This window comes from Anabrus simplex, chromosome 4 (assembly GCF_040414725.1).
Source record: "Anabrus simplex isolate iqAnaSimp1 chromosome 4, ASM4041472v1, whole genome shotgun sequence".
Lineage (NCBI taxonomy): Eukaryota > Metazoa > Arthropoda > Insecta > Orthoptera > Tettigoniidae > Anabrus > Anabrus simplex.
This window is the reverse complement of record NC_090268.1, coordinates 225972221-225998668: the sequence shown is the minus strand read 5'-3', so window position 1 is coordinate 225998668 and position 26448 is coordinate 225972221. Positions and strand designations below refer to the sequence as shown.

General features: G+C 45.3%; 1 protein-coding gene across 1 annotated transcript in view; it reads right to left on the bottom strand.

Moving 5' to 3' along the window:
• The window catches only part of gcm (glial cells missing), an 80873-nt gene extending 55301 nt beyond the window's left edge, over positions 1-25572 (bottom strand). Inside the window, exon 1 of the mRNA XM_068227381.1 lies at positions 25407-25572. Within this exon, the coding sequence (XP_068083482.1) occupies positions 25407-25572 (166 nt within the window). The remainder of the gene's footprint in view (positions 1-25406) is intronic.
• Positions 25573-26448: the final 876 nt, after the last annotated feature.

Here is a 26448-nt window from a genome sequence, read left to right as displayed (position 1 = left end):
GAACATGTGACTGTCAGCATGCCGAAGTGTACTTCTACGGCAAATACGCGGCGAAATGCTTGAATATCCAGCGAAAAACACACAGTAAACTATCATTATGCCGTTACAGGAGAAGTAGGTGTGGTTCTGGGCTTTTAAATGTCTTGCGGGCTCATATTAAATGGCTTCTACAAGCTTTAAACAAGCCGGAATTACTAAAATATATTTTCTGAAAGAGGAAGAATATGGCTATTTTTGTGTGAATAAAAAGAAAAACCGAGTTTTTGGCTCAAAGTACGAAAAATTCTGTCATACCTCCCCTTGAGAATGCATAATTTCGTAGCATATATATATAAAATTTACAGCAATGTTTCCAGAAACTGTTTTTTCACTCGTATTGTATTACTGATCGCTAACTGCATGTATTCAGCACTTAAGTTAATATTTGTCGGCCGTTATTATACAATCATTTTTATTGCTATCCCGGAGATTTACTGACCTCGGAATGACGTGTCGGTGTTCCCAATGTCCTTATGCTTTGAGTGAACATGTCCCTATATTTTTAATTATTCCAATGCGCCATTAATTGCGATTTAAAGTTGATTATATTATCATTGCTTCCTCATAAGGAGAGCTCTAGGGTGGGTACACCAACATGGCGAACCGCGCGCTCAACTTGGCGTACTTTCTCCTGCAGCTGAGAGCTGCCATCAGCGATCGATCCATGTATAGAGATCAGTGGTAATTTCCCAAACGTGTCTTGTACTGTATAATCAGAAAGAATGTTTTCCCAGAGCTTACATGGACCGAACACATATCAAGCTGACTGGCATGCAGGGAATAGCTTTATGTTTACAACCCTTTCCGTTGCACACTGGAGCTACAATAGATACTCTTCATTCATTGATGTATTTCCTTCATGCAAACAGTTGTCAAATATTTTTGATATGGCACTCACCATATCCCAGCTCATTTCCGTTAGTATATCCCCAGAAGTCATATAAATCCCAGCCTCTTTTATATTTTCGTATCTTTTCGTAAATATTTTCACTATCGTAGATAAACATTCGTACTTCAGCAGTATTTGTGACCTCTTCTACCTGTATTTTTTTCTTATATCCAACTATCTGTGCATATTTCTGACTGAATATTGTTGCCTTCTGTAAATCCTCACATTGTTCATTAATGATTCGGGAAATGTCCTTCATGAAACCTATTTCTGCCATAAAGTACCTATACATATCCTTCGATTTTCCCCTAAAATTCATATGAGTGCCAATAATGCTGACTTTTTTCCTAAATTCAATTTCCTCCCCTCAGTTCCACAAACGTTTTAAACTCTTTACGGAGAGGTCATCGAGGAGTCTAATTATTTATCTTAGTTGTGATACTCTGACTAGAGATGCGGTTTTTGTCACAGTCGCTTCATGCAGAACTCAGGCGACGAGTTTTCTGTTGACTTGCTCGATGCGGGTGTAGCAGCGCTGGGGGGTGAGAACGCTGTACCGGAAGTGTCATCTCCCGCACAAAAGGACCGTGATGGATGCTCCCAATCTCGCTAGGTTTTGTGGGAACGCTAAGCAACATTCTGCATTATGTATTTAGAATTATCAACTGTTTCCAAAGTCTACTGAAGGATATTTTACAGGAGAAACAATAATTTTACTAATTATAGCCAAACCAATCAAGTAATCATGAAACAATAAAATCGTGGTTGTTCTGTGTTATGCAGGAACCGTGGAAAATGAAATAATGTCAGAAATGGGTTTTAAGAAAATCGTGAAATCACGTCGGACACAGTACGATTTGATCTGCGTAATATGGTAAAATAATACACTGACTGACAGAGCAAATGCAACACCAAGAAGGAGTGGTCAGAACTTTATGCCAATTGCAGGGTAGACTGACGTCACTGAGGTATGCTCATGATGTGAAATGCGCCGCTGTCCTGCGCACGTAGCGAACGATAAATGGGACACGGCGTTGGCGAATGGCCCACTTCGTACCGTGATTTCTCAGCCGACAGTCATTGTAGAACGTGTTGTCGTGTGCCACAGGACACGTGTATAGCTAAGAATGCCAGGCCGCCGTCAACGGAGGCATTTCCAGCAGACAGACGACTTTACGAGGGGTATGGTGATCGGGCTGAGAAGGGCAGGTTGGTCGCTTCGTCAAATCGCAGCCGATACCCATAGGGATGTGTCCACGGTGCAGCGCCTGTGGCGAAGATGGTTGGCGCAGGGACATGTGGCACGTGCGAGGGGTCCAGGCGCAGCCCGAGTGACGTCAGCACGCGAGGATCGGCGCATCCGCCGCCAAGCGGTGGCAGCCCCGCACGCCACGTCAACCGCCATTCTTCAGCATGTGCAAGACACCCTGGCTGTTCCAATATCGACCAGAACAATTTCCCGTCGATTGGTTGAAGGAGGCCTGCACTCCCGGCGTCCGCTCAGAAGACTACCATTGACTCCACAGCATAGACGTGCACGCCTGGCATGGTGCCGGGCTAGAGCGACTTGGATGAGGGAATGGCGGAACGTCGTGTTCTCCGATGAGTCACGCTTCTGTTCTGTCAGTGATAGTCACCGCAGACGAGTGTGGCGTCGGCGTGGAGAAAGGTCAAATCCGGCATTAACTGTGGAGCGCCCTACCGCTAGACAACGCGGCATCATGGTTTGGGGCGCTATTGCGTATGATTCCACGTCACCTCTAGTGCGTATTCAAGGCACGTTAAATGCCCACCGCTACGTGCAGCATGTGCTGCGGCCGGTGGCACTCCCGTACCTTCAGGGGCTGCCCAATGCTCTGTTTCAGCAGGATAATGCCCGCCCACACACTGCTCGCATCTCCCAACAGGCTCTACGAGGTGTAAAGATGCTTCCGTGGCCAGCGTACTCTCCGGATCTCTCACCAATCGAACACGTGTGGGATCTCATTGGACGCCGTTTGCAAACTCTGCCCCAGCCTCGTACGGACGACCAACTGTGGCAAATGGTTGACAGAGAATGGAGAACCATCCCTCAGGACACCATCCGCACTCTTATTGACTCTGTACCTCGACGTGTTTCTGCGTGCATCGCCGCTCGCGGTGGTCCTACATCCTACTGAGTCGATGCCGTGCGCATTGTGTAACCTGCATATCGGTTTGAAATAAACATCAATTATTCGTCCGTGCCGTCTCTGTTTTTTCCCCAACTTTCATCCCTTTCGAACCACTCCTTCTTGGTGTTGCATTTGCTCTGTCAGTCAGTGTATTTTACAATTACATTTGAATTACTTAAATAATTTTTATGGAGATTTATTGTTACTGGAGTCCGCCTCTGTGGTGTGGTGGTTAGTGTGATTAGCTGTCATCCCGGAGGACCGGGTTCGATTCTCGGCTCTGCCACGAAATACGAACAGTTGTACGAGAACTGGAACAGGGTCCACTCAGCCTCGGCAGCTCAATTGAGTATAGGAGGGTTCGATTCCCGCCTCAGCCACCTTCGAAGTCGTTTTCTGTGTTTTCCCCATTTATTTTCCAGCAAATGGCGCTAGGGTACCTAATTACGGCCACCGCCGCTTACCTATCTTACCTATCCCTTTCAATCTTCCCATCCTCCGCAATGCTCCTGTTTAGCATAGTAGGTGAGGCCTCCTGGCCGATGCACTGGTCCTCCTACCCAGTTGTATCCACAGACCAGAACACTGTCCTTGAGGTGGTAGATGTGAAATACCTCGCTGAGTCCAGGGGGGAAAACCAATAGTAATAATAGTAATGATATTGTTTCGTCCCGGGCATGACGTTAAACTGTATCCACAAACCGAGTGACCACAGGTATAACTGGCCCTCCTCTACCAAGTGCCAACGGCCTCTTCGTAGGGCGGATGAGGGGGGTAGAGGTTCAGGGCACTCCCTCGCCCTTGGGGTGGGATACTGCCCCTAAAGGCGGAAGAGCCACTAGATGGCCAACGGCATAAGATAATAATAAATCCAATAGCGTCTGTTCACCTATTTGGTGCGGTAACTGGTCAGCGTCTGTACTCCGAAACGGAGCGGCTGCCTAAGTAAACCTTTCGGAATTCACCCACTCTGATCCCTGTGGATCAACCCAGTCGCTTGAGAACAAGCACACCATGAATCGTGCAAGTAAGAACAACATTAATCCAGGTGGTAACCAATAAACCCGCCGAGTGAAAACGAAGGCGGCAACCGGCCACTCGGATTCTGGAGGAGCCGGGCTTACACGAAAGGGAGAGTCGGAACTCCCTGGCAAACTTCCCACCAAAACGCCCTTCTACATCGCCACGCTAAAAATCAACGCACTCTTGCAAGTAAGCAAACTTCTCAGACTAACATCAGAATTAGATCAGCAAAAATTCCAGCTACTCGCCGTACAAGAGACCAGACTCACTGAGTCGGAGACATCAGAATATAGTAACTATCGTATTTTCAAGAGCAAAACTAAACGAACAGTAGGAAAAGCCACACCAATGTCAGGTATGGCCTTTTTCGTATACAAAATGATCGTGAACGCTGTAGAAGAGATCACACCCATAAACAACAGACCTTGCTACTTCGCTGTACAAATCGCCATTACACCATCGTAAATGCCCACGCACCCACTAACGACTGCAACGATCAGAAACAAACAGAAAACTTCTGGAACAAACTTGAAACCACACTCATCAAAATCCCTGAAAAAGACACAATCATCCCCCTCGGCGATTTCAACGGTAAAACTGTTAAAGAAAAGTGCTACAGAAAAACCGCAGGAACATTCTCAGCGCACGAAAAGACTATCAAAAACGGCAACGCCTCCACGAGCTCTGTCAACAACACGACCTAAAAATCATGTCAACATCCCCAATAAGCTCTTCACATTTGAATCACCCAACACCTGCTGCGTCAAATACCATATCGATCACGTCGCCATCTCCTTTCCAGCACAAAAAGAAGTACACAATGTCCAAGTCCGCAGAGGAGCCAACGTTGAATCGGACCATCATCTAACAAGAATCAAAGTAAAATTTACTCCAAAACTTTTCTACTAGTAATCCAAGGCAATCAGAAATTTGGACATAACACAAATAAAAAATAAAATCTCAGGGAAACGTGGGAAAAAATCCCAGCAAAACTTGAAACGAATTCCACGACAAAATCATGAAGAGTGCATCAGAACAAATCTCACTACAGCACAAGAGCAGACACTCTTTTGGAACACCAAATGTGACCAAGCCATATTGAACGAAAACAAACGCATGCCAGAAGTTCATCAGAAACCGTAACCTGAAAACGAGAAAAAATCAGTGAAGTCCGCAGACAGACCTCTAAACTCATCAGAAAAACCAAGAGGAAATACCTGGAAGACCAACTGAAGTCGGCCGAACAGGACTTCCGTCAACTACAACAGCATAGATTTTTACAGCGTCTTCCGCAACAGATTAAATGGGTTCACGCCCAAGAACCTCTACTTCAGAAAACAGAACGAAAAATTGGCACTCACAGATGACGAAAACACCAGAACTTGCGAGATACTTCGAGTCCCTACTCAACTGCCCAGAACCAACAGAAAGGTTTCCATATAAACCGAACCTAAACTCATCCCCGCCTACACAAGAGGAAATACACCGATACATAACACGACTGAAAAACAACAAGGCATCCGGAGACGACGGCATCGTAGCAGAGCTTCTTAAACATCTAGGTAAGAATTTACTCCAAGAACTCACACAAATCATGCAAAAATTTGTACAACGGAAAAACTACCAGAAAATTGGACAAACGCCCTCCTCGCTTCACTTCACAAAAAAGGTGACCGAACAGATGCGAACAATCACAGGGAAATTTGATGATGATGATGATGATGATGATGATGATGCTTGATGTTTTAAGGGGTCTAACATCTAGGTCATCGGCCACGGATGGTACGAAATGCAATGACAAAATAAAAATCCAAAATCCTCCATTGACCAGACTTCAAAGCGTGAGGACGAAAAATGAACGGATGGATATGAAGTTAAAACAATCAGTGGAGACGACCCGCAATGCCGCAGTCTCAGAAACTGATGGAAAATAATAGTAATACTGACCAAGGGACTGCTTCTAGATGATGATGATGATGCTTGTTGTTTTAAGGGGCCTAACATCGAAGGTCATCGGCCCCTAATGGAACGAAATGAAGGACATGAGATATGAAGTTAAAATTTTAAAAAGTATCCACTGACTAGAGATAAAAAAGAATGGTAATGAAGAAAAATGAGGGTGAGATTAAAACAGTCAGTGGATCTAATACGCAATGCCTTATGTTCTATTAAAATAAGAGAAAGTACAGGAAATCGAAGGAATAAGGCATCGCCCAGTAATAAAGATATTAACACATAATGTACGTTAGACGTTAAAATAACACATTAAAATGCGCAACACAAACCAAAATGGAGTCAATGAGATAAAAGCGCAACTGACATAAACAACACTAGGACAAAGGACATCATCACACACGATAAAACAGACCGCTATCCCTCATAAAGCGGATGACGAGGTCTGCTGACTGCTCGTCATCGCGCAAGATAAGGGAGATAGTACTCGGAAGGTTAATACTACGGCGCAGATCGACCAGGTCCACGCACTCCGTAAGGATGTGTACCACGGTAAGATAGTCGCCGCAGGTACACACCGGAGGGGGTTCTCCTTTCAGTAGATGGGAGTGCGTCAAGATACCGTGGCCGATCCGAAGGCGACATAATACCACGGCTTCCCTCCGCGAAGCCCGAAGGGAAGTCCTCCATACCTTCGTTGTTCCTTTTATCGCTCGCAGCTTATTGGGAAGTGGGATGGCCTGCCACTCCATTTCCCAATGAGACATAACCAGATGTCTCAGCTGAGAGCGAATATCACTTGCTGGAACCTTGAAAGGCAACGGGGGCAGTGTAACTGCCTCCTTGGCAGCCCGATCTACTAACTCGTTTCCCTCTATGCCCATGTGGCTGGGGAGTCACACGAACGTAATTCTGGTGCCGGCATCCGAACACCCGGCCAGCAGGTCCTGGATCCGCTGCACCAGAGGGTGCCGAGGGAAACAGGTATCAATAGACCGAAGCGAACTCAAGGAGTCAGTACACACGAGAAAGTGTCGGCGTACATTGTCTAGTGCGTACCGCAGAGCCTCACAGATAGCATAGAGCTCTGCCGTGTACACACTACAGGTGTCCGGGAGAGCAAAAAGAAACCGATCATTGTCGACAACGAACGCACAGCCCACCTTCGTATCTGTCCTTGAACCATCCGTGTAAACGACGACCGAACCTGGATAGCGGCCAAGAACGGACAGGTAGATCCTCCGATAAATCGAAGGGTCCGTGTCTCCTTTCGGGCCAGTGTGCAAATCCAGGATGATTTCAGGTCGTCGTACAACCCACGGAGGTACCCCACTTGGTTGTCTGACAAGGCAAGGAATCGAAGGTACGTCAAACAATTCATAACTGCTATCCAAGCGTATCCCAACCGGCCGCGTCGCACGAGGATGAGCAACGTACAACAAACGGTTGACATTGCTGAATACGCAGGGATAGCTCGGATGAAGTGGCATCTGTCGCAAATTTGCAGCATACGTAAGTAGTAGTTGCTGGCGCCTTAGGTGTAAAGGCGGCACACCAGACTCAGCGAGCAGGCTAGCGATGGGGCTAGTACGAAAAGCTCCCGTCGCCAACCTAACCCCGCTGTGGTGGATACTGTTCAGCTTCGCAAGAACGCTTGGCCTTGCGGAGCCATATGCTGCACTGCCGTAGTCTAACCGAGATAAAATGTGTGCCCGATAGAATCGCAGGAGCACCACGCGGTCAGCTACCCAATTAGTGCTGCTAAGAAACTTCAAGAGGTTAAGCCTCTTGGTGCATTGCACTTTTAGCTCCCGCACGTGTGGCTCCCATGATAATTTACTGCCAAAAAGGAGCCCAAGAAATCGGTAGGTGTCAACAACTGGAAGAACGACATTACCTAGATAAAGCTCAGGATGAGGGTGAAGTATACGTTGACGACAAAAGTGGACAACGGAGGTCTTTGCGGCAGAAAACCGAAAGCCATGTTCTAAGGTCCACTTCTCCACCCTCCTAATAGCTTGCTGTAACTGTCGCTCTGCGACTGCCATACTGCACGAGCTATAGTGCAGAGCAAAATCATCCACATATAGGGACGGTATTACGGCTGGACCAGCAGCAGCGACAATACCGTTTATGGCAATCGCGAACAGAGTGACACTAAGAACCGATCCCTGTGGGACTCCATTTTCTTGAACGTGGTATTGCGAATATGTCCTACCTACTCGGACACGGAATAGACGGAGGGACAAAAAATTCGCAATAAATACCGGCAAGTTACCTCGGAATCTCCATTGATGCAGGACTGAAAGGATGCCATATCGCCAGGTGGTGTCGTAGGCCTTCTCCAAGTCAAAGAAGACAGCTACCAAGTGCTGTTTTCGGAGAAACGCATCCTGGATAGAGCTCTCCAGGCGTACCAAGTGGTCTGTGGTGGATCGAGCGGCTCGAAATGCACATTGGTACTCGGACAAAAGTCCTTGTTTCTCCAGACACCACACGAGTCTGCGATTTACCATCCTCTCAAATAGCTTACACAGGCAATTTGTAAGACAAATCGGTCTGTAACTTCCTGCATACTTAGGATCTTTGTCAGGCTTGAGGACAGGGATGACTATGCCCTCTCGCCACTGAGACGGAAAATCACCCTCTGTCCAGATTCGGTTGAACACACGAAGGAGATATAGTAAACTATCATCACTAAGGTGTTTCAACATCTGGTTATGGATGTTGTCCGGTCCAGGAGACGTGTCCTTGCAAAGCGCTAAGGCGCTGCGGAGTTCCCAGTCCGTAAAGGGCACGTTGTAGTCCTCTGAAGCTTGGGTGGCAAAACTCAGGTGATGACGTTCTGCCTCCCGCTTCAGAGGGAGGAAATCAGGATTGTAATTCCCGGAGCCAGAGACATCCGCGAAATGACTAGCGAGATGGTTAGCAATCGCGAGGGGATCAGTGGCGACACTGCCTGCAATGGAAATTCCCGGTACAGCAGATGATCCTTGAATACCCGAAATTCGTCGAAGTTTCGTCCACACTTGAGATGATGGAGTATGTGACGTCATGGACGACACATATCTCTCCCATGAAGCCTTCTTACTTTGTCGAATAAGAACTCGCGCCTTAGCGCGGAATTTCTTAAATATTACCAAGTTGGCCACAGTAGGCTGTCTACGGTAACGCTTATGAGCGCGACGGCGTTCTTTGATGGCTGCTGCTATTTCATCGTTCCACCAAGGAACGAGTTTTCGGCGAGGAGTCCCCGAGAAAAACGGAATGGAATCCTCAGCAGCAGCAAGAATAACTTGGGTGATGTAAGTTATTTCCTCGCCGACGGTCCGCCTGACATCTTCGCTAAAGGCAGCTAGTGATGTGTACTTTGGCCAATCAGCATGTTGAAGAATCCATCGAGGGGGAGCCTCGACGGGTTTATGATTCAACAAAGTAAGAACGATGGGAAAATGGTCACTGTCACAGATATCATCGTGTGCATTCCACCGAAACAGTGGAACCAACGTTCGGCTGCATAGACTAACGTCTATGCGAGAATATGTGCCGTAACGTACACTAAAGTGAGTTGGTTCCCCTGTGTTCAAAATACATAAATCCAGATCTGATAGGAGTGCTTCCAGCTCTCTTCCTCGGGGGCAAGGCGTCTCAGAGCCCCATATGGGGTGATGGGCATTAAAATCGCCCAATAAGAGGAAGGGTGGTGGAAGCTGATCCATAAGATCAGCGACATCATTGATGTTCAGATGCTGGCCTGGTGGAAGATAAACATTACACACTGTTGCTATGACAGGCAGCGAGACGCGAACAGCTACAGCCTCAAGAGGGGTTCTTAATGGAACCTCTTCGCTGTAGCTATCAGAACGTACAAAAATTCCAACGCCTCCGGAAGCCCGGTGAGCATAGTATCGTTCTGTCGAGTATAGTTTGAAATTCCTCAAGACGGTGTGATTTCCAGGTCGGAAATTGGTCTCCTGAATACAGACTATACTCGCTGCGTACTCACTAATAAGCTGACGTAACTCAGCAAGATGCCTGTCATAACCGTTACAATTCCACTGTAACAGTGCCATAGTGTGGACTATAAAAGGAGTGTTAGGTTATGAGCGACAAAATGCTCGTAAGCCTAAACACTATCTAGTTCTACATCCGTAGATGTAGAGGACAGCGCGACATCCATCCCGTCATCAAAAGATGGCAGGGGTGCCGCCCAGAACTTCGACGCTTTTCGGGCGCGAGGGGGTCCCCTACGAGGAGAGCGCGCAGGTTTGGGAGCAGGAGTGCCTCCCGGCGCAGACTCATATCCCCCAGATGGAGGGCATGACTTCTCCTTCGCAGGGGAAGTCCGAGAGCGCTCAGGACGGGCGCTTTTCTTCCCCTTTTTCTTTTCAATTTTAGACGGGCTGGGAGATGGTTTCCCAGCCCTGGTCAACGAAGCCGCCTCCGCCGGCTGGGGCACGACTTTCGTCGACCTCCTAGGGGGGGGGAGACTTAGCCTTCCCCCCTTGCTGTGCCGGCTGGCAGTTCCCAGCCGGCACAGACTTCTAGTTGGTCGAAGGTGGGGTGGTCCCCCCCTTCGAGCTTTGACTATTTGCGACGTTGCTGGGAGCAGCAACAGTCGCCTTGGGCGCAGCGGTCTGGACAGGTGTCTTGGTCGTAAATGACGAACCTGGAAGACTCTGAGCTATCAAGCTATAGTCGAGTGTACGGGCAGGTGTATTTATAGAATGAAACTTACGGCGCGCTTCCTGGTAGGAAAGACCATCCAGGGTCTTGATCTCCTGGATCTTCTTCTCACTCAGGTATGTCGGACAATTCCGATCCCGAGGAGAATGAAAACCGGAGCAGTTAGTGCACTTGTATGGAGTTGTGCACTCCTCCGCGCCGTGAGCTACTCGTCCACATGTACCACATACAGCCTGATTCGAACAGCGAGATACCATATGTCCGAATCGCTGGCATTGATAGCATCGCATAGGAGGCGGGATGTACGGCCTCACATCGCAACGATAAGTTGTTACCTTGACTTTCTCTGGTAACACTGACAACTTGAAAGAGACAATGAAGGCACCAGTGGCAACGTCTTCACCGTTGACCTTGCGCGTAATGCGCCGGACGTGTGTCACGCCACGGTTCTTCATGTCTTCCATCAACTCGTCGTCAGTGTTCAAAATAAGGTCGCGGTGAAAGATGACTCCGCGAACCAGGTTCAAGGACTTATGCTCCTCCACTTTGACGGGGATTTCGCCAAAGTGCTCGCACTTAAGCAACTGATCAGCTTGCAGTGCTGTACGAGTCTTTAGAAGCAAACTACCGTTGCGCATTTTCTTAAGTTCCTCCAGTTCGCCATAGAAGCCTTCGATGTGTCTACTAAACAGGATCGACTTCACCAGCTTAAAATCCTGCCCATCGGTTCTGGTAGCGACCAGAAACCTAGGGAAGCTGGATCCCATTCCTTCACGCTGCGCATGTTCCCAGGGAGTTGAACCTCTCAGGGAAGCAAAAGTTAAAGACTTAGGTGGGCGACCACCTTGTGAGAGCCGACTTCGTTTGGAAGCCATGCCCGATAGCATCCTCCCCGAATGCCACCCACTCCGATCAGGGGTCTCTGTAGCCGAACCAAGCAGCCAAGGCAATACCCACCTGGTCGTAGCAGGTATTGCCCGGGGTCCGATGTTGAACGATGCCTAATACGGGATGACTGAGGCAATGAGCACTAGGACTCCCTTCCTCCGGTCACCCGCAATAGCATGTACCCCATAGCGTGTACAGAGCACTAACTTTAGAGAAAATAAATAAAAATAATTAATAATAATATGTCCTTCTGGCATTCGGCTGTGCGGGGACCTGCGTTGTCAGGCGGATACCACTGCCCGGGTACATGACACTCCCACCCGCCGCGTCCTGGGTGGTTGCTGGCACGGGCTTTCGAGCGTAGTCGCACACATAGGAGCTCCATCGCCGGGCAGCACGCACATCAAATTTTGAATGGTCTACATCTGACCCTCAGAAAAATAATAAAAAATAAAGAGGGGACCATGGCCACATGACCCTTTAAGTCGCCTTCTACGACAGGCAGGGATTACCTATGGATGTATTCAGCCTCTCCCATCCATAGGATGTCCATCACATTATACCAACCGCAATCCATGTCCGCGCCAAGGTCGCCCCTTTTTGTCGCCTCTTACGACAGGCAGGGGATACCGCGGGTGTATTCTGTATGTGTGTCCCCCACCCGCAGGGGGTAGTGTGTTTGGTCCGCGAGAGGTATTTTATTTCCCTCAAGTCCGCCGGCAAGCCGGTTAGGACCCCCCTATCCGCCACCTGGGACGCGCCACGTGGGAGTATCACCTCTCCCCCTGCTACGCCATCGTAGTAGGTTCGTGGGGACTGCTTCTAGAGCTCAGTACTGAATTGATGATGCTTGCAAGCTAAAGGGGTCCAAAATATAGGTCATCGGTCTCTCATAATGGTACTTATCGCTACGAAAGTAGAACCATGGTATTTGACATGGTGCGGTACTAATCAACAGTATCGTAGACTCGCGGTATTCCACACATTATGGTATTACTGACAGGTTATGAAATTCGCACAGGTAATGCAGACCTATGGTGTTTGACACATAGCGGCGCCATTTACAGGCAACGCAAACCTATAGTTTTCTTCACATAAGTGTACTAACCACAGGGACTCGTACTATCCCGTGGTGTTTCTTATATAGTGTGTACTAATCACAGGCAAGCCAGAACCCTGGTGTCACATATATAGTGCTACTAATCACAGGTACCGTAAAAGCCTGACCGCACGGTGCTCCTCATTGCTACTAATCATAAACCTATTTGGTACCTAACATAGTGGTACTACGCGCGAGTAACAGCGACCCATGGTGTTCCCCGTGTGGTGGTACTAATCACAAGTAGTTTCATGGTTCTAATATAATCATTCCTTGGTCGCCCCTATTAGTCGCCTCTTACGACAGGCAAGGGATACTGTGGGTGTATTCTTCGTCTGCGTCCCCCACCCACAGGGGGTTGTGTGTTTGGCCCGCGAGAGGTATTTTATTTCCCTCAAGTCCGCCGGCAAGCCGGTTAGGAGCCCCCTATCCGCGACGTGGGACGCGCCACGTGGGAGTATCACCTCTCCCCCTGCTACGCCAGCGTAGTAGGTTCGTGGACAGGGAATTTACCTGGTGTAAGTCGCATACAAAATCTTCTCCGCAGCCCTCCTCCAAAGAACCCAGGGACAGTTAGAACCACTCGTAGGCGAATACCAAACGGGCTTCGGGCCCCACAGATCCTGTGCAGAACAGATACTCAATCTGAAATCTATCTTGAAACTACGACACACCAGAAAACAACCCACAATCTGCACTTTCGTGGACTTCCAAAAAGCATAAGACTCCATTGAACGACAATCCCTTTTCTAAACTCTTAGCGAATACGGACTGGACAACAAGACTCAAAAATTCATCAGACCAACTCTCTCCAACACAACCTCCTAAGTAAAATTCATGGGAAATATATATGAAACCTTTCAGATTAAAACCGGTGTCCGACAAGGAGATGGACTTCCCCCACTACTCGTTAACATAGCCCTGAACAAAATCATGAGAGAATGGGAACAAGCTCTAAAAGCTCAAGGAAATTGGCAACCATTTAGTATGACAAGGAAACATGTAAAAATCTCCTGTCTCTCTTTCGCAGATGATCTCGCGATCCTCGCAATAAACGAACAACAAGCAATGGGCCAAATCGAAACCCCCAAGAAATGCTCAGAAAAATTCGGCCTACAAATCCCCTTATCAAAAACAGAGGTCATGTGCAACCACTGCAACCTCCAGAATTTGAACACGAAATTTGGCACAATCGAAAAAGTAACTGAGTTCCGATATCTCGGAGAAATTGTAGTACCAATAGGAAAAGAACAGAAGGCCCTCGAGAAAATGAAGAGAGCCCTCGGCCGAACGCAAAACATTTACATCAATAAATACATCTCAATATTCACCAAAATTCGACATTACACACCATGATCAAACCTGAAATACTATATGCGAGTGAAACAGTGGATCTCCACAGGAAAACAGTACTCGATGACATCCTGAAAAAGGAGCGTAAAATCATCAGAAAAATTTTCGGCCCAAAACTGACTGACGAAGGATACCAACTGCAATCTCGTACAAAAAAAAAACCGAGGAGCTCTCAAACCTAGCTGCGGACATCAGAAAAATACGCCTGAAATTTTACGGACACATCAAACGCCTTTCAGAAAACAGAATGACAAAAGAATCTTACTGGAGGCAACAGAAAACATCAAAACAAATAGGTGGACCTCGGAAATACGCCAAGACCTGGAAAAATCAGGAATCAAAGTGGACGATATCACAGACCGAACCTGCTACAGAACGAAAATCAGGAAGTGGGAAGTCGAGTCAGAGAGAAATCACAAGAAGAAGACAGGAGCCAAGTGGACAGAAGAATGAAGAACTACGATGATAGAACAATTCAAGGCTGCCTGGCAAAAAAAAAAAAAAAAAGTAAATGGACAACTTCTAAGTGAGCTTAGCGTGATCGGTTTTCTGGTCTTTTTTTGCATCTGATAATAATAATAATAATAATAATAATAATAATAATAATAATAATAATAATAATAATAATAATAATAATGTTCCTGCAGGAAAATCATTATTTTACAAGAGATGGTGTCTCTTTCCGTCGACGAAAGGATGGGATGGCCTTAATTGAGGTACAGCCCCAGCACTTACCTGATGTAAAAATGGCAAACCACGGAAATCCTTAAGCGCTGCCGACTTTCGGATTCGAACCCTCTATCACTCGACTGCAAGCTCAGAGTTGCGCTACCTTAACCGCACGGCCAACTAGCTCTGTTATAACAATTGAGTCATAATATTGTATTGAATCTTACAACTGGTTTGTCCCTACGATGAGTCTTCTCCAAATGAATCTATCTTGCGCTGAACTTTTAACTTCTTCATATTTTTTTAGGGCGGTAGAACTAATTCATGAATGTGTTTCCTGGTCCCCATGAGGGCGTTCTCCAGGTATTTTGCCCTCGAGTAAAGTGAAATCACCTCTGTAATAGCCCGCCGGTGGTGAATATCTTTAAGGCGTCAAGCCTGTATGGTCTGCACCGTGGTTAGCCGGTTCGAGTCCCGTTGGTCGAAAAAAATGTTCACCATCAGAATGTTGACCGGCAGGCAGGGTAGGAGCAGTGGTGGTAAGCCTATAGAATTTCTTATCACTAGATTGCGTGATAAAATCCTGGATTGAATTGCAAACCTCTCCGCAGTGTTCATATGGAGTAAGGGTATATGACGCTCTTGATGGTGATTCCTCCGTCGGATGGAGACGTAAAGCTTTAAGCAGGCCCCTTGGTTTTATTCCACAGGAATAGGCTATGTGGCGATACCTTCTCTCTACCTCAATATAATCATCCCACATCCAGACGCGCAGGTCACCTGTGGGAGTCAAGTAGAAAGACTTGGACCAGGTGAGCCGAACATGTCCCCGGACATTCCCGGTAAAAAAAGCCTTACGATAAATAAATACATCTATAACGAAAAATATATTCTGATCTCAGAATTAACCCGGCAGTGGTCGCCGGCGAGATTTTTCCCTCACTTTCGTTAACTCAAGTACGTTATGCTATATAAATATTTGTTTCAACAGGATCAGTAATCATTTAATTAACTGTACTGAAGTATATTTTAAACTAGATGGTGTGCCCGTGCTTCACTGCGGAATTCTAAATTGCACACAGAATCCTAGATGAAGTCTTGTACACACTGTGAATAAGACAATAACTTTACCATAGGTATTTAAATACTAAATTTATGGTTCCTTCCCCGAAACTACCATTTCATTCAACGTGAATAAAGTTATTTATGCCTGGACTGTAGTGCCTTATTTCCCAACTTTACATACCGATTTTCATTAAATTCCGTTCACCCATTTTCTCATGGCTCGGCTCTGAAATGGACTTAGCAACATAAAATCGAAATTAGTGAATATCTCTATTATCATAGCCGGTACGATAAAACTTATAAGACATAAATGACTGGAAATTTGATTCTATATAACTTTCGTTATATAGTGTTTATCGATAGGACCACTGATAACGTAGATTTTTAATAATTGAATTGTAGGCCTTCCCATAAACTACCATTTCACTCATCCTAAATAAAATGATTTATAGCCTAGATTGTAGCGCCTTATTTCGCGACTTTACATACTGATTTTCATTAAATTCTCTTCCGCCATTTTTTCGTGATGCGCGTACAGACAGACAGACAGACAGACAGACAGACAGACAGACAGACAGACAGACAGACAGACAGACAGACAGACAGACAGACAGACAGACAGACAGGACGGAATATTAAAAAGTGCATTTCCTTGTTACTGTGAACACGACCGATACAGAAATACTATTCTTTTTAATTCTGAGAATTATGTACAGACAAAACTCTTATATATATATATATATTTGCAAGTTGCTTTACGAGGCACCGACACAGACAGGTCTTACGGCGACGATGGGACAGGAAGGAGCTAGGAGTGGGAAGGAAGCAGCCGTGGCCTTAATTAGGTACAGCTCCAGCATTTGCCTGGTGTGAAAATGGGAAACCACGGAAAACCATCTTCAGGGCTGTCGACAGTGGGGTTCGAACCCACTATCTCCCGAATACTGGATACTGGCCGCGATTTAGCGACTACAGCTATCGAGCTCGGTAAACTCTTATATTATACATATAGATGTCCGTGTAAGAAAAAATACCGTTGCCGGAAAAATAAAGAATACATGTACATTTTATCAAAAGCACTGCAATTCAGTAAATATACGTGCAATAATATTGTAACATTAGGGGTCGCGGGTGAAATATTTCCTCACCTTGATTGACTGCTTGCATTTCGTGTAAAATACCACATAAGGAATCAACAATCATATAAAACGCCTAACTTCAATGCAGTTTCACAATAATATTTCATTGCTATAGTACACTGCTCACTAGAAAATACACAATATTTCTAAACATTGAGCACTTTTTCTCTTTACCCGCCAGCTTTGGTTTTCATACTTGGTCATTTTCCTCGTCAAGCAGTCTGCATTTGCATTTGAAGCACAACACAGCTGCGGTGTGTTCTTTGCAAATAGCTACTGACCAGTCTCCACAGTATGATACAGTAAAGTCACACTTCTACCTTTCTCCCGTCCCGCTGTTGGCTTTCTAATACCCTTTGGATCTGGAGACGTAATATACCAGGTGTTTGCATACGTCTTTTCTGGTTTCACTAAGAGATGGCGCCAGCGAACAGTATACAGCGAATGAATTTGACACATACGTCAGTTTGTACGTCTGACATTAACACACAAGTTGAGTCCGCCAAACACTAGCGTCTGTGTTGTATCGTTCAGTGGGGCACGCGCTCGCAGAGCAGCACTTCACCAATTTCGAGGAAGTTGGAAAAGGGCTTGACGAATGGCTTGCCGCAAAAGACAAGCAGTTTTCTGGTATGGTATTCATAACTTAAAGTGTGTAGAAGCAGATGACCAATATTATAAATAAACAAAAAAATGAATATCTCTTGAATATTACATGTTTTGTTTACCACAAAAAACCGAAAAAAAATGCATACACGTGGTAGTAGGAGCTCTTTTGGCGATATGTGAGTTACGAAGCTCGGATGGTAACGTTTTCACGTAACGTTCTTCCTTCTTGGCGCTCTATTGTCTGTGTTGAATTTCACTATGATGTAACTGTTCAACCCGGCATTAACAACCAGAGTATAGAAGATTCTCAGTGGCCATCTTTCAGTTTCTCTGACGACAGTATACAGGCTTTTCAAGCAATCGACAACATCTCTAGTTGGGCCCATGGGAGTTGGAGTCTGACATTTGAGCGACGAAAGCAGTAACTACGAAGTACGCTTCGTTGTCATAGTTACCTCCATCTGCGGCATGCCACCCTTTCATGTAGACCTAATGCAATTGAATAGATGTTGACCCGTTCCTAAGATCGTGCTAGTAATTCTACTAATTTAAGTAATTGCCGATAAATATATTTCATAATTACCAACAAAATCATCAGTTTTTGACAATAACCTCGACAAATGCACATGTTCAATATAGAAGAGAACTGTACAACTAACCACTGATTAACTCACGAAAACTTGAACTAACAACGAAATTAATATTCAGAAAACAAACACGTAAATACATAAAGCAACAACAACTAACACAGCTAGCACAGTACCACTCTGAATAATATCACAAAAGTGACCGATGGCAAGCCAACCCATGTTGCATCGTTGTTTTCGTTGCCATAGCAACAGACCTTTTCGAGCCGCGGGTAACTTCTTCTTGCCTGTGGCGCTAAACGCCAGACTCCAAATACTCCTCATTTTGTCATGTTGTAAAACGGAATGACTTCCTGTTTGCTCAAGTCACGTGGTTGTCTCATCGATGTTCTTACCTTGATGCATTAGGAAAATCTTCCTCTTCTTAGGAATATAGGATACAAGTTGCATATCTTTGCCATGAAGAAACATGGTATTTTCCTGTCGAGGAGTACTGGTGGAATTCTCACAGTTTCACATATTCATTTCGGCCGTATTGGACTTAAAGTATAAATATGTGTACAAGCTGTAGTTCAGTAAAATATTGTAATTTTTATGTTCTCACTTGCTTTAAAATATAATGTGCAATATTTTTTGTGTAACATGATTCCCTGCTTGACCGGAACCAGCTCACACCTTACACACGTTTTACTGTACTTGTTCACTGCAATTTCACTAAAACAAGTTTAGGGAGCGAGGAGTCTTAATAAAAGTAGCCTTCTGTAAGTCCTTAAATGATTCACAGCCTTAATATTTTCTTACTTTATTTAGCAATAATTATTTTATATAGCATAATAATAATTATTGTTATGTATGCTCCTGCAATGTAACTTAAGACGCTGTACATAGTAAATGTCACGAAAGATGTGAGATATGAGGGATCGTGTAACTTTCCTCGAAAGGATTATAGTGTCAACCACATATAAACAGTCTATAAAGTAAGCATTATAGTGAGAAATATTCCAGTGGATTGCAACAAAACAAATCTATAAATATCGAGCAAGATGTTGTGCATCCCCTGCGGGTGGGGGACGCACATGTAGAATACACACGCGGTATCCCCAGCCTGTCGTAAGAGGCGACTAAAAGGGGCCCAAGGGGCTCTCAACTTTGGAGTGTGGATTGGCGACCACGGGGCCCTTAGCTGAGTTCTGGCATTGCTTCCACTTACTTGTGCCAGGCTCCTCACTTTCGTCTATCCTGTCCGACCTCCCTTGGTCAACTCTTGTTCTTTTCCGACCCAGACGGTATTAGAGCATTCGAGGCCTAGGAAGTCTTTCATTTTCACTGGACAATACTTGCTACCAGTTCTCAATTACTAATACTCACCACCAGTGCATTCATGCCCGTTTCTTAGAAGGGCACCTACAGGGATGCAAGGAGTTCCTCGAAACAGTCTTTAACGTCTACGTCAATATCAAAACGTTTTCCCGCCACCGAAGTTCATCTAAATACACTGCTGAAGAAAAGCATGCTACATCCTCAAGGAATGTGTTCAGTGACACTGAGGAGTTGTTGTGTTAGTGGTCACGGACATCGGCGATCAGATGGCGCTCAGGAGGCCTGTCCGTGCGCACTCTGCAGGCGGTAACTGTATTGAGGTTAGAGGTGAACAGTATTTGCAACTTTCATTCTAGGGAACAACCATACCCCGCCGACGAATACGTGGTCCTGTTGAACAACTGCAGCCATTTGAACGGAGTCGCACTGTGGGCCAGGGGGTTGCTGGGTGGACGTATCAACGGATTGCTGCACACGTTGTGTGGCTGCTTTCAGCAGTGTTCTGTGGATCATCCTCACATCCGTAGACCAGGCTCCGGACGTCCGAGTAGTACAGACGCACGTCAAGATCGACTCATCGTGTGAGCAGCGGTGGTCGATAGAACAACATCATGCAAGAACGAAATTCGGTCACATGGCGCTCTGTTGTCTTCAGTGATGAGAGTAGGTTCTGTCTGTACGCAAGTGATGGACGTGCACGAATACGGAGTAAACAGTTACTACCCACGACACCCAGGTCCAGGGGGGGGGGGCGGGGCATCAGTTACAACTCGCTGTCACTGTTGCTGTTTCTGCAGCGTAACGTAACCATTGCTCGCTACATTGCACAGGTTGTTGTCCTCTTGTTACTGCCGTTTCTTCGACAGGAGAGTCATGTGCTTTTTCAGCAGGACAGCGACGCAGCGTATTCTACGTGCTGTACAACAAGTGTCCTGGCCAGCAAGATCACCGGATCTCTCACCAATTGAACACGTATGGGACATGAGCCGAATTGCATCAAAAGGTGCAAGATGCTTGGGACAGTCTATCGCAGGATGGCATTCGGCACCTTTATGATCGTTTGAATGCGCGAATACATGCCTGCATTGTCGCCGAAGTGGGTATACACTGTGTGCTGATGCGACTGTTCGGGCACCCTTTACTGTGACATGCATTTCATTTGGTCTGAATTTGTAACCATTTACTCCCGCAATGATGAACTACACCGCTTGTGAATAAAATTACATTGTCCTTGAGGATGTTGCATGTTCTTTTTTGGAATGCATTATAAAAGACGTTCATGTTCTCCTGAAGCAGTATAACTCCATCTCCGTTGTCCAGTCTTAAGCTTAAAGCGTAATATTTGATTATTAATGATTTCGCCACATTTCAAGAAGAAATAGTGAATACTACCATTTTTTACCAGGTGTTTTGTGTCGTTATCAGCATCTACTCATGATTCAGATCGGCACGGATTAACGCATAATCACCTTTCGTCACTTGTCACAGTTCTATTTAAGGAGAATAGAGAAATGTAAACTTCCAGTTTACAATCCAGACTGGAATTCAAATGATTCCATGCTCTTTGATGAGGTGTATTAAAACTCTCTCTCTCTTTCTAGTCATCATCCGTGAGGCTGGTTGGCAACAGCTCTCTATTCTTCATGTTTTGTTGCTTCCCTTTGCATTTCGTGCAGGAATAGCATCTCATGTCATCTAATATTGGCGTCGTGTGCTCTAATGGTGATCGTCGTTTATACCATTCTTTCGCTCTATGGAACCCTCTATTATTTTCTTCAATAACCCATCATGCCTAAGTATATGGCCCATTAGATGATCCCGCCGTCTTTTTATTTTTGTCACTTCATCTTCTCTCCCCTGCTCTTCTAAGCACTTCTTTATTCGTGTCCATTTCTGTCTAACTAATTTTCAGTAATCTCCTAATAGGACCAAGCTTCAAATGCAAGTAGTCTCTTTGTCTTCTCTTTCACCCAATGTCCAAGTTTCACTTCCATATAAAGCAAAACTCCACACAGGGGTATCCTCACATTAAGACTTAGCTTGTTTGCTGTTAACAGGTTCTTCTTATTAAAATTATTCTTAGCTTGAGCAGTCCTACTCAATATCTCACGACAACTTTTCCCTTCACTCGTGATTTTGCTTCCTAAGTATGTAAATTCAGACCCTTTCTGTAATAATATTTAATCTCTTTAGGCTTCCTCAATCGTGAAATTACCAGCGTTTCGCCCCAGTGTAGCAGTGGGTTCATCAGATGGACACTACACCCTTCCAAGATGCTAGGGCTAGTGCGCCCTTGTGGTGTGAACTCTAATACTGTGTCACCTGTATGTGTTGTTGATATTGTCCTCTAGTGTGAGTTGGGCAGCCGATAAGGGAACTCGTTTGGTCGGTAGTTTGCCACTCGCTAGTGTTGCCCAGGTCGGGGCATCGACCTCGACCGGCGTTTTCTTTCGGGGCACTGTCCTCTCAGATGACCTGTTTCACTGCATATCAAGCTGGCTTTCGTAGCTGATTGAAGTTGGGAAACTGCCGATATCAATATAGGGAAGGATATGCTGTTTTAACATGATTTTAACTGCTCGGACACCATTATTTACTTGATATTGAAAGCTTGAACCCCAGGTCTCATCATTAATGGAAAGCACTGTACTGTATTTACCAATCCGATCTGAAATTACTCTGTGTGGAACTTCTATCGGTAAGTTGAAAGTCCTAACCAATTTGGTACCTAGGCCGGCAGAGTCTACAGTCACTTTACATCGGAAACCATTACCATGAATACAGGTCTGCTCACCTGAATAATCTTGGAGCAATCGGTCCGATGCTTCAGAATTCTTGCATTTAACAATGATTTGCCTTGATACGCCGTTGAGCTGTAGCATTCCGATCTCATTTTCCTCAAGTTTTAGGTTGTCGAATATCCAGTCGTGAACTTCATACGGTGCAGGTCGGGGAATATTGCGTACAATGGCACTAATCAAAATGGTATTTTTTCGCTCGATTTCTGTCATATTGATTTGTCTGGTTATTGATGCCAAGTTGTAGAAGCACCTTGCCGGGAATTGGTAACAAAGTCACTATTTGCAAAATTCTGAACATGACCAATACAACGGGACTCGTAACTTCCTTACCACACTACGACAAACACGTCCGACGCGCTCGCTAGGTCAGCGAGAACAGACTGGTATTCAGCAGGAGAATATGCCTGTCCTGTATGGTATGCAAAACAGGTTGCTGTTGCCTCAAACGAGAGTTGCAAACTTATTTCAGGTTGCTTGGGGCCAAGTCCCATCAATAAAGTGGGATTGCTCCATCTGATATCAGAAGGGTAGTGGCTGCCAACAATGAAAGGAGAAAGTAAGCTACTATGACCTCACATCCACTTAACGGATATCAACCTGCTGAAACGAGATTAAAACCACGAAAGAGCTTCCTAGCACAGAGATCTGGCCTATCTGGAGGTCCCTTAACAGACTGCGAACCGAGCTCGATAGCTGCAGTCGCTTAAGTGCGGCCAGTATCCAGTATTCAGGAGATAGTAGGTTCAAACTCCACTGTCGGCAGCCCTGAAAATGGTTTTCCGTGGTTTCCCATTTTCATACTAGGCAAATGCTGGGGCTGTACCTTAATTAAGGCCACGGCTGCTTCCTTCCCACTCCTAGCCTTTCCCTGTCCCATCGTCGCCATAAGACCTATCTGTGTCGGTGCGACGTAAAGCAACTAGCAAAAAATAAAAAATAAAAAAAAGCAGACTGCGAACTGAAGTTGTAGAAACAAGGGACAACTAATATAAGTCGCATTTTCCGACCAAGACATTTCTATCTGATTTTGGCGAATTTTGAACAACAAAAAATCTCTTATGTTGTCCGTTGTACCTATCCAGATGTACAATGAGTGATTTGCCTCAAACTACTTCAAGTGCTCTCGAAGTGGCCAAGTTTTGGGCGGGAACTGTTTGAAGTCATTTGATGAACATATATCTGTGTACTTGTGTTCATGCTTCTTTTTTATGTTTTCATGTTTCATATTTTGTACTTCTGACACGAATAAATAAATAAATTCTCGGCATAGGGCCTGTCCCCTTTTACTTCTTATTAAAAACTTCGTATATTAGCACCACCAGCAACTATTTAACCAACACTGGACTTATTATTGCAATAAGTAGAAGGCGCTTAGCCTGTCTGAGTAGCTCGGCGTTCTGACTCCATCGTGCCAGGTTCGATTCTTGTTCAGTTCGGTGGTAAATGAAGGTGCTCAAATACGCCAGCCTCGTGTCGGTAGATTTACTGGGACAAAATGCTGGCACCTCGGCGTCTCTGAAAACTGTAAAAGTGGGATGTGGGACGTAAAAATATTATTATATTATTATTATTATTATTATTATTATTATTATTATTATTATTATTATTATTATTATTATTATTATTATTATTATTATTATAAGGCACTTAAGTTATCAAATTTGGCGATATATCCAAAGTACGTACTTCCGATTTTAAAAAAGGCAGTCAAAAATAATATCTGTATGTGAAACCTAACCTTACCAGGACTCACTGTATGGGAGTCCAATATAAATTGAAGTGTGTGAGGAAAATAATTTTATATATACAGAGTGTACCAAAAATTAACTTTAGTAATAATTTACATGTCCTCATGCAATCATCCAATCGTCTCATCAACAGAAGTTCACCATTAACATCTGGGCAGGCATTGTTGGTGATTCCTTGTTGGGACGCTACGTTCTTCTGAATAGGCTTACTGGACAGAACTACACGAATTTCTTGCGTACTGCACTGCCTGATTACTTGGAAGACATGCCACTTGCATCCCGTCGACAAATGTTCTTCATGCAAGATAGTGCTCCCGCACATTTCAGTCTCCACGAACCTACTACGCAGGCGTAGCAGGGGGAGAGGTTATACTCCCACGTGGCGCGTCCCAGGTGGCGGATAAGGGGGTCCTAACCGACTTGCCGGTGGACTTGAGGGAAATAAAATACCTCTCGCGGACCAAACACACAACCCCCTGTAGGTGGGGGACGCAGACGAAGAATACACCCACGGTATCCCCTGCCTGTCGTAAGAGGCGACTAAAAGGGGCGACCAAGGGATGATCCAATTAGAACCATGAAACTACTTGTAGTTAGTACCACTACGCGGGGAACACCATGGGTCGCTGTTACTCGCGCGTAGTACTACTATGTTAGGTACCAAATAGGTTTGTGATTAGTAGCAATCAGGAGCACCGTGCGGTCAGGCTTTTACGGTACCTCTGATTAGTAGCACTATATGAGCGACACCAGGGTTCTGGCTTGCCTATGATTAGTACCCACTATATAAGGAACACCACGGGATAGTGCGAGTCCCTGTGGTTAGTACACTTATGTGATGAAAACTATAGGTTTGCGTTGCCTGTAAATGGCGCCGCTATGTGTGAAACACCATAGGTCTGTATTACATGGGTGAATTTCATTACCTGTCAGTAGTACTATAATGTGTGGAATACCGCGAGTCTACGGTACATTTGATTAGTACCGCACCATGTCAAAAACCATGGTTCTACTTTCCAAGCGATAAGTACCATTATGAGAGGCCGATGTCCTATATTTTGGACCCCTTTAGCTTGTAAGCATCATCGATTCAGTATTGAGCTATAGAAGTAGTCCCTTGGTCAGTATTACTATTGTTTTCGTGAGTTTATGAGACTGAGGCATTGCGCGTCGGCTCCATTGATAGTTTTAAATCCATATCCATCCGTTCATTTTTCGTCCTCACGCTTTGAATTTTGGTCAGTGGAGGATTTGGGATTTTTATTTTGTCATTGCATTTCGTCTCATTTCGTACCATCAGGGCCGATGACGTAGATGTTGGGCCCCTTAAAACAACAAGCATCATCATCATCATCATCACATTTCAGTCTGCTGCCCGCAGGTACCTGCAAACCCATTTTCCTGAGCAGTGGATAGGTTGAGGACGACCGATTGCTTGGCCACCACCACGCTCTCCTGACTTGAATTCCCTGGACTTTTACCTGTGGGACACGTGAAGTCCCTCGTGTATGCGACTCCTGTTCCTGATGAAGCTACTTTATATGAGCGCATTGTGACAACCTCTCAGGCAGTACTCACTATACCAGCCATTTTGATCGCGTGCGTAACTCCATGCGACGACGAGCGGAGGCTTGTATTCACGCTGAAGGTCGTCACTTTGAACATTTTCTCCGATACATGTTCAAACTGTTTCAGCTGCCGTTACAGACGTACGGTGTAAATATACAAAAGTTTGAGTAAACCTGCAAGTATACGTCTCCGGACCCATGTTGTATACTTTTTTCTTCTCTCTGTGTGAGGAATCTTTTTTTTTTTTTTTTTGCTATTTGCTTTACGTCGCACTGACACAGATAGGTCTTATGGCGACGATGGGATAGGAAAGGCCTAGGAGTTGGAAGGAAGCGGCCGTGGCCTTAATTATGGTACAGCCCCGGCATTTGCCTGGTGTGAAAATGGGAAACCACGGAAAACCATCTTCAAGGCTGCCGACAGTGGGACTCGAACCCACTATCTCCCGATTACTGGATACTGGCCGCACTTAAGCGACTGCAGCTATCGAGCTCGGTATGTGAGGAATCTATTACTAAATTTTGGCCGTCGATTTTTGGTACACCCTGTATATAATAATGTTGTATTTAGACTAAAATAAATTTGAACGTCGGATGATTTAAAAAACAAATTATGGAATTCTAAAGAGAAAGATAAGAGATGTGGGGGGGCGTACAAATCTCTAAGGCTCGCAGACCTAATAGCGTCGGCGTCGGGAGGTAATGAGGCCGTTCCAGGTAAGGTGAAGGAATGCCAGACTGAAGTCCACGCTCCGCAAATGAAAGCCACTGAGACTCAGGCATATCTTGAGCGGTTGGTCACTTGTTTTAGGAAGCAGTGCTAATGAAGAACCGTTGAAACAAAGGAAGAGGAAGTGGA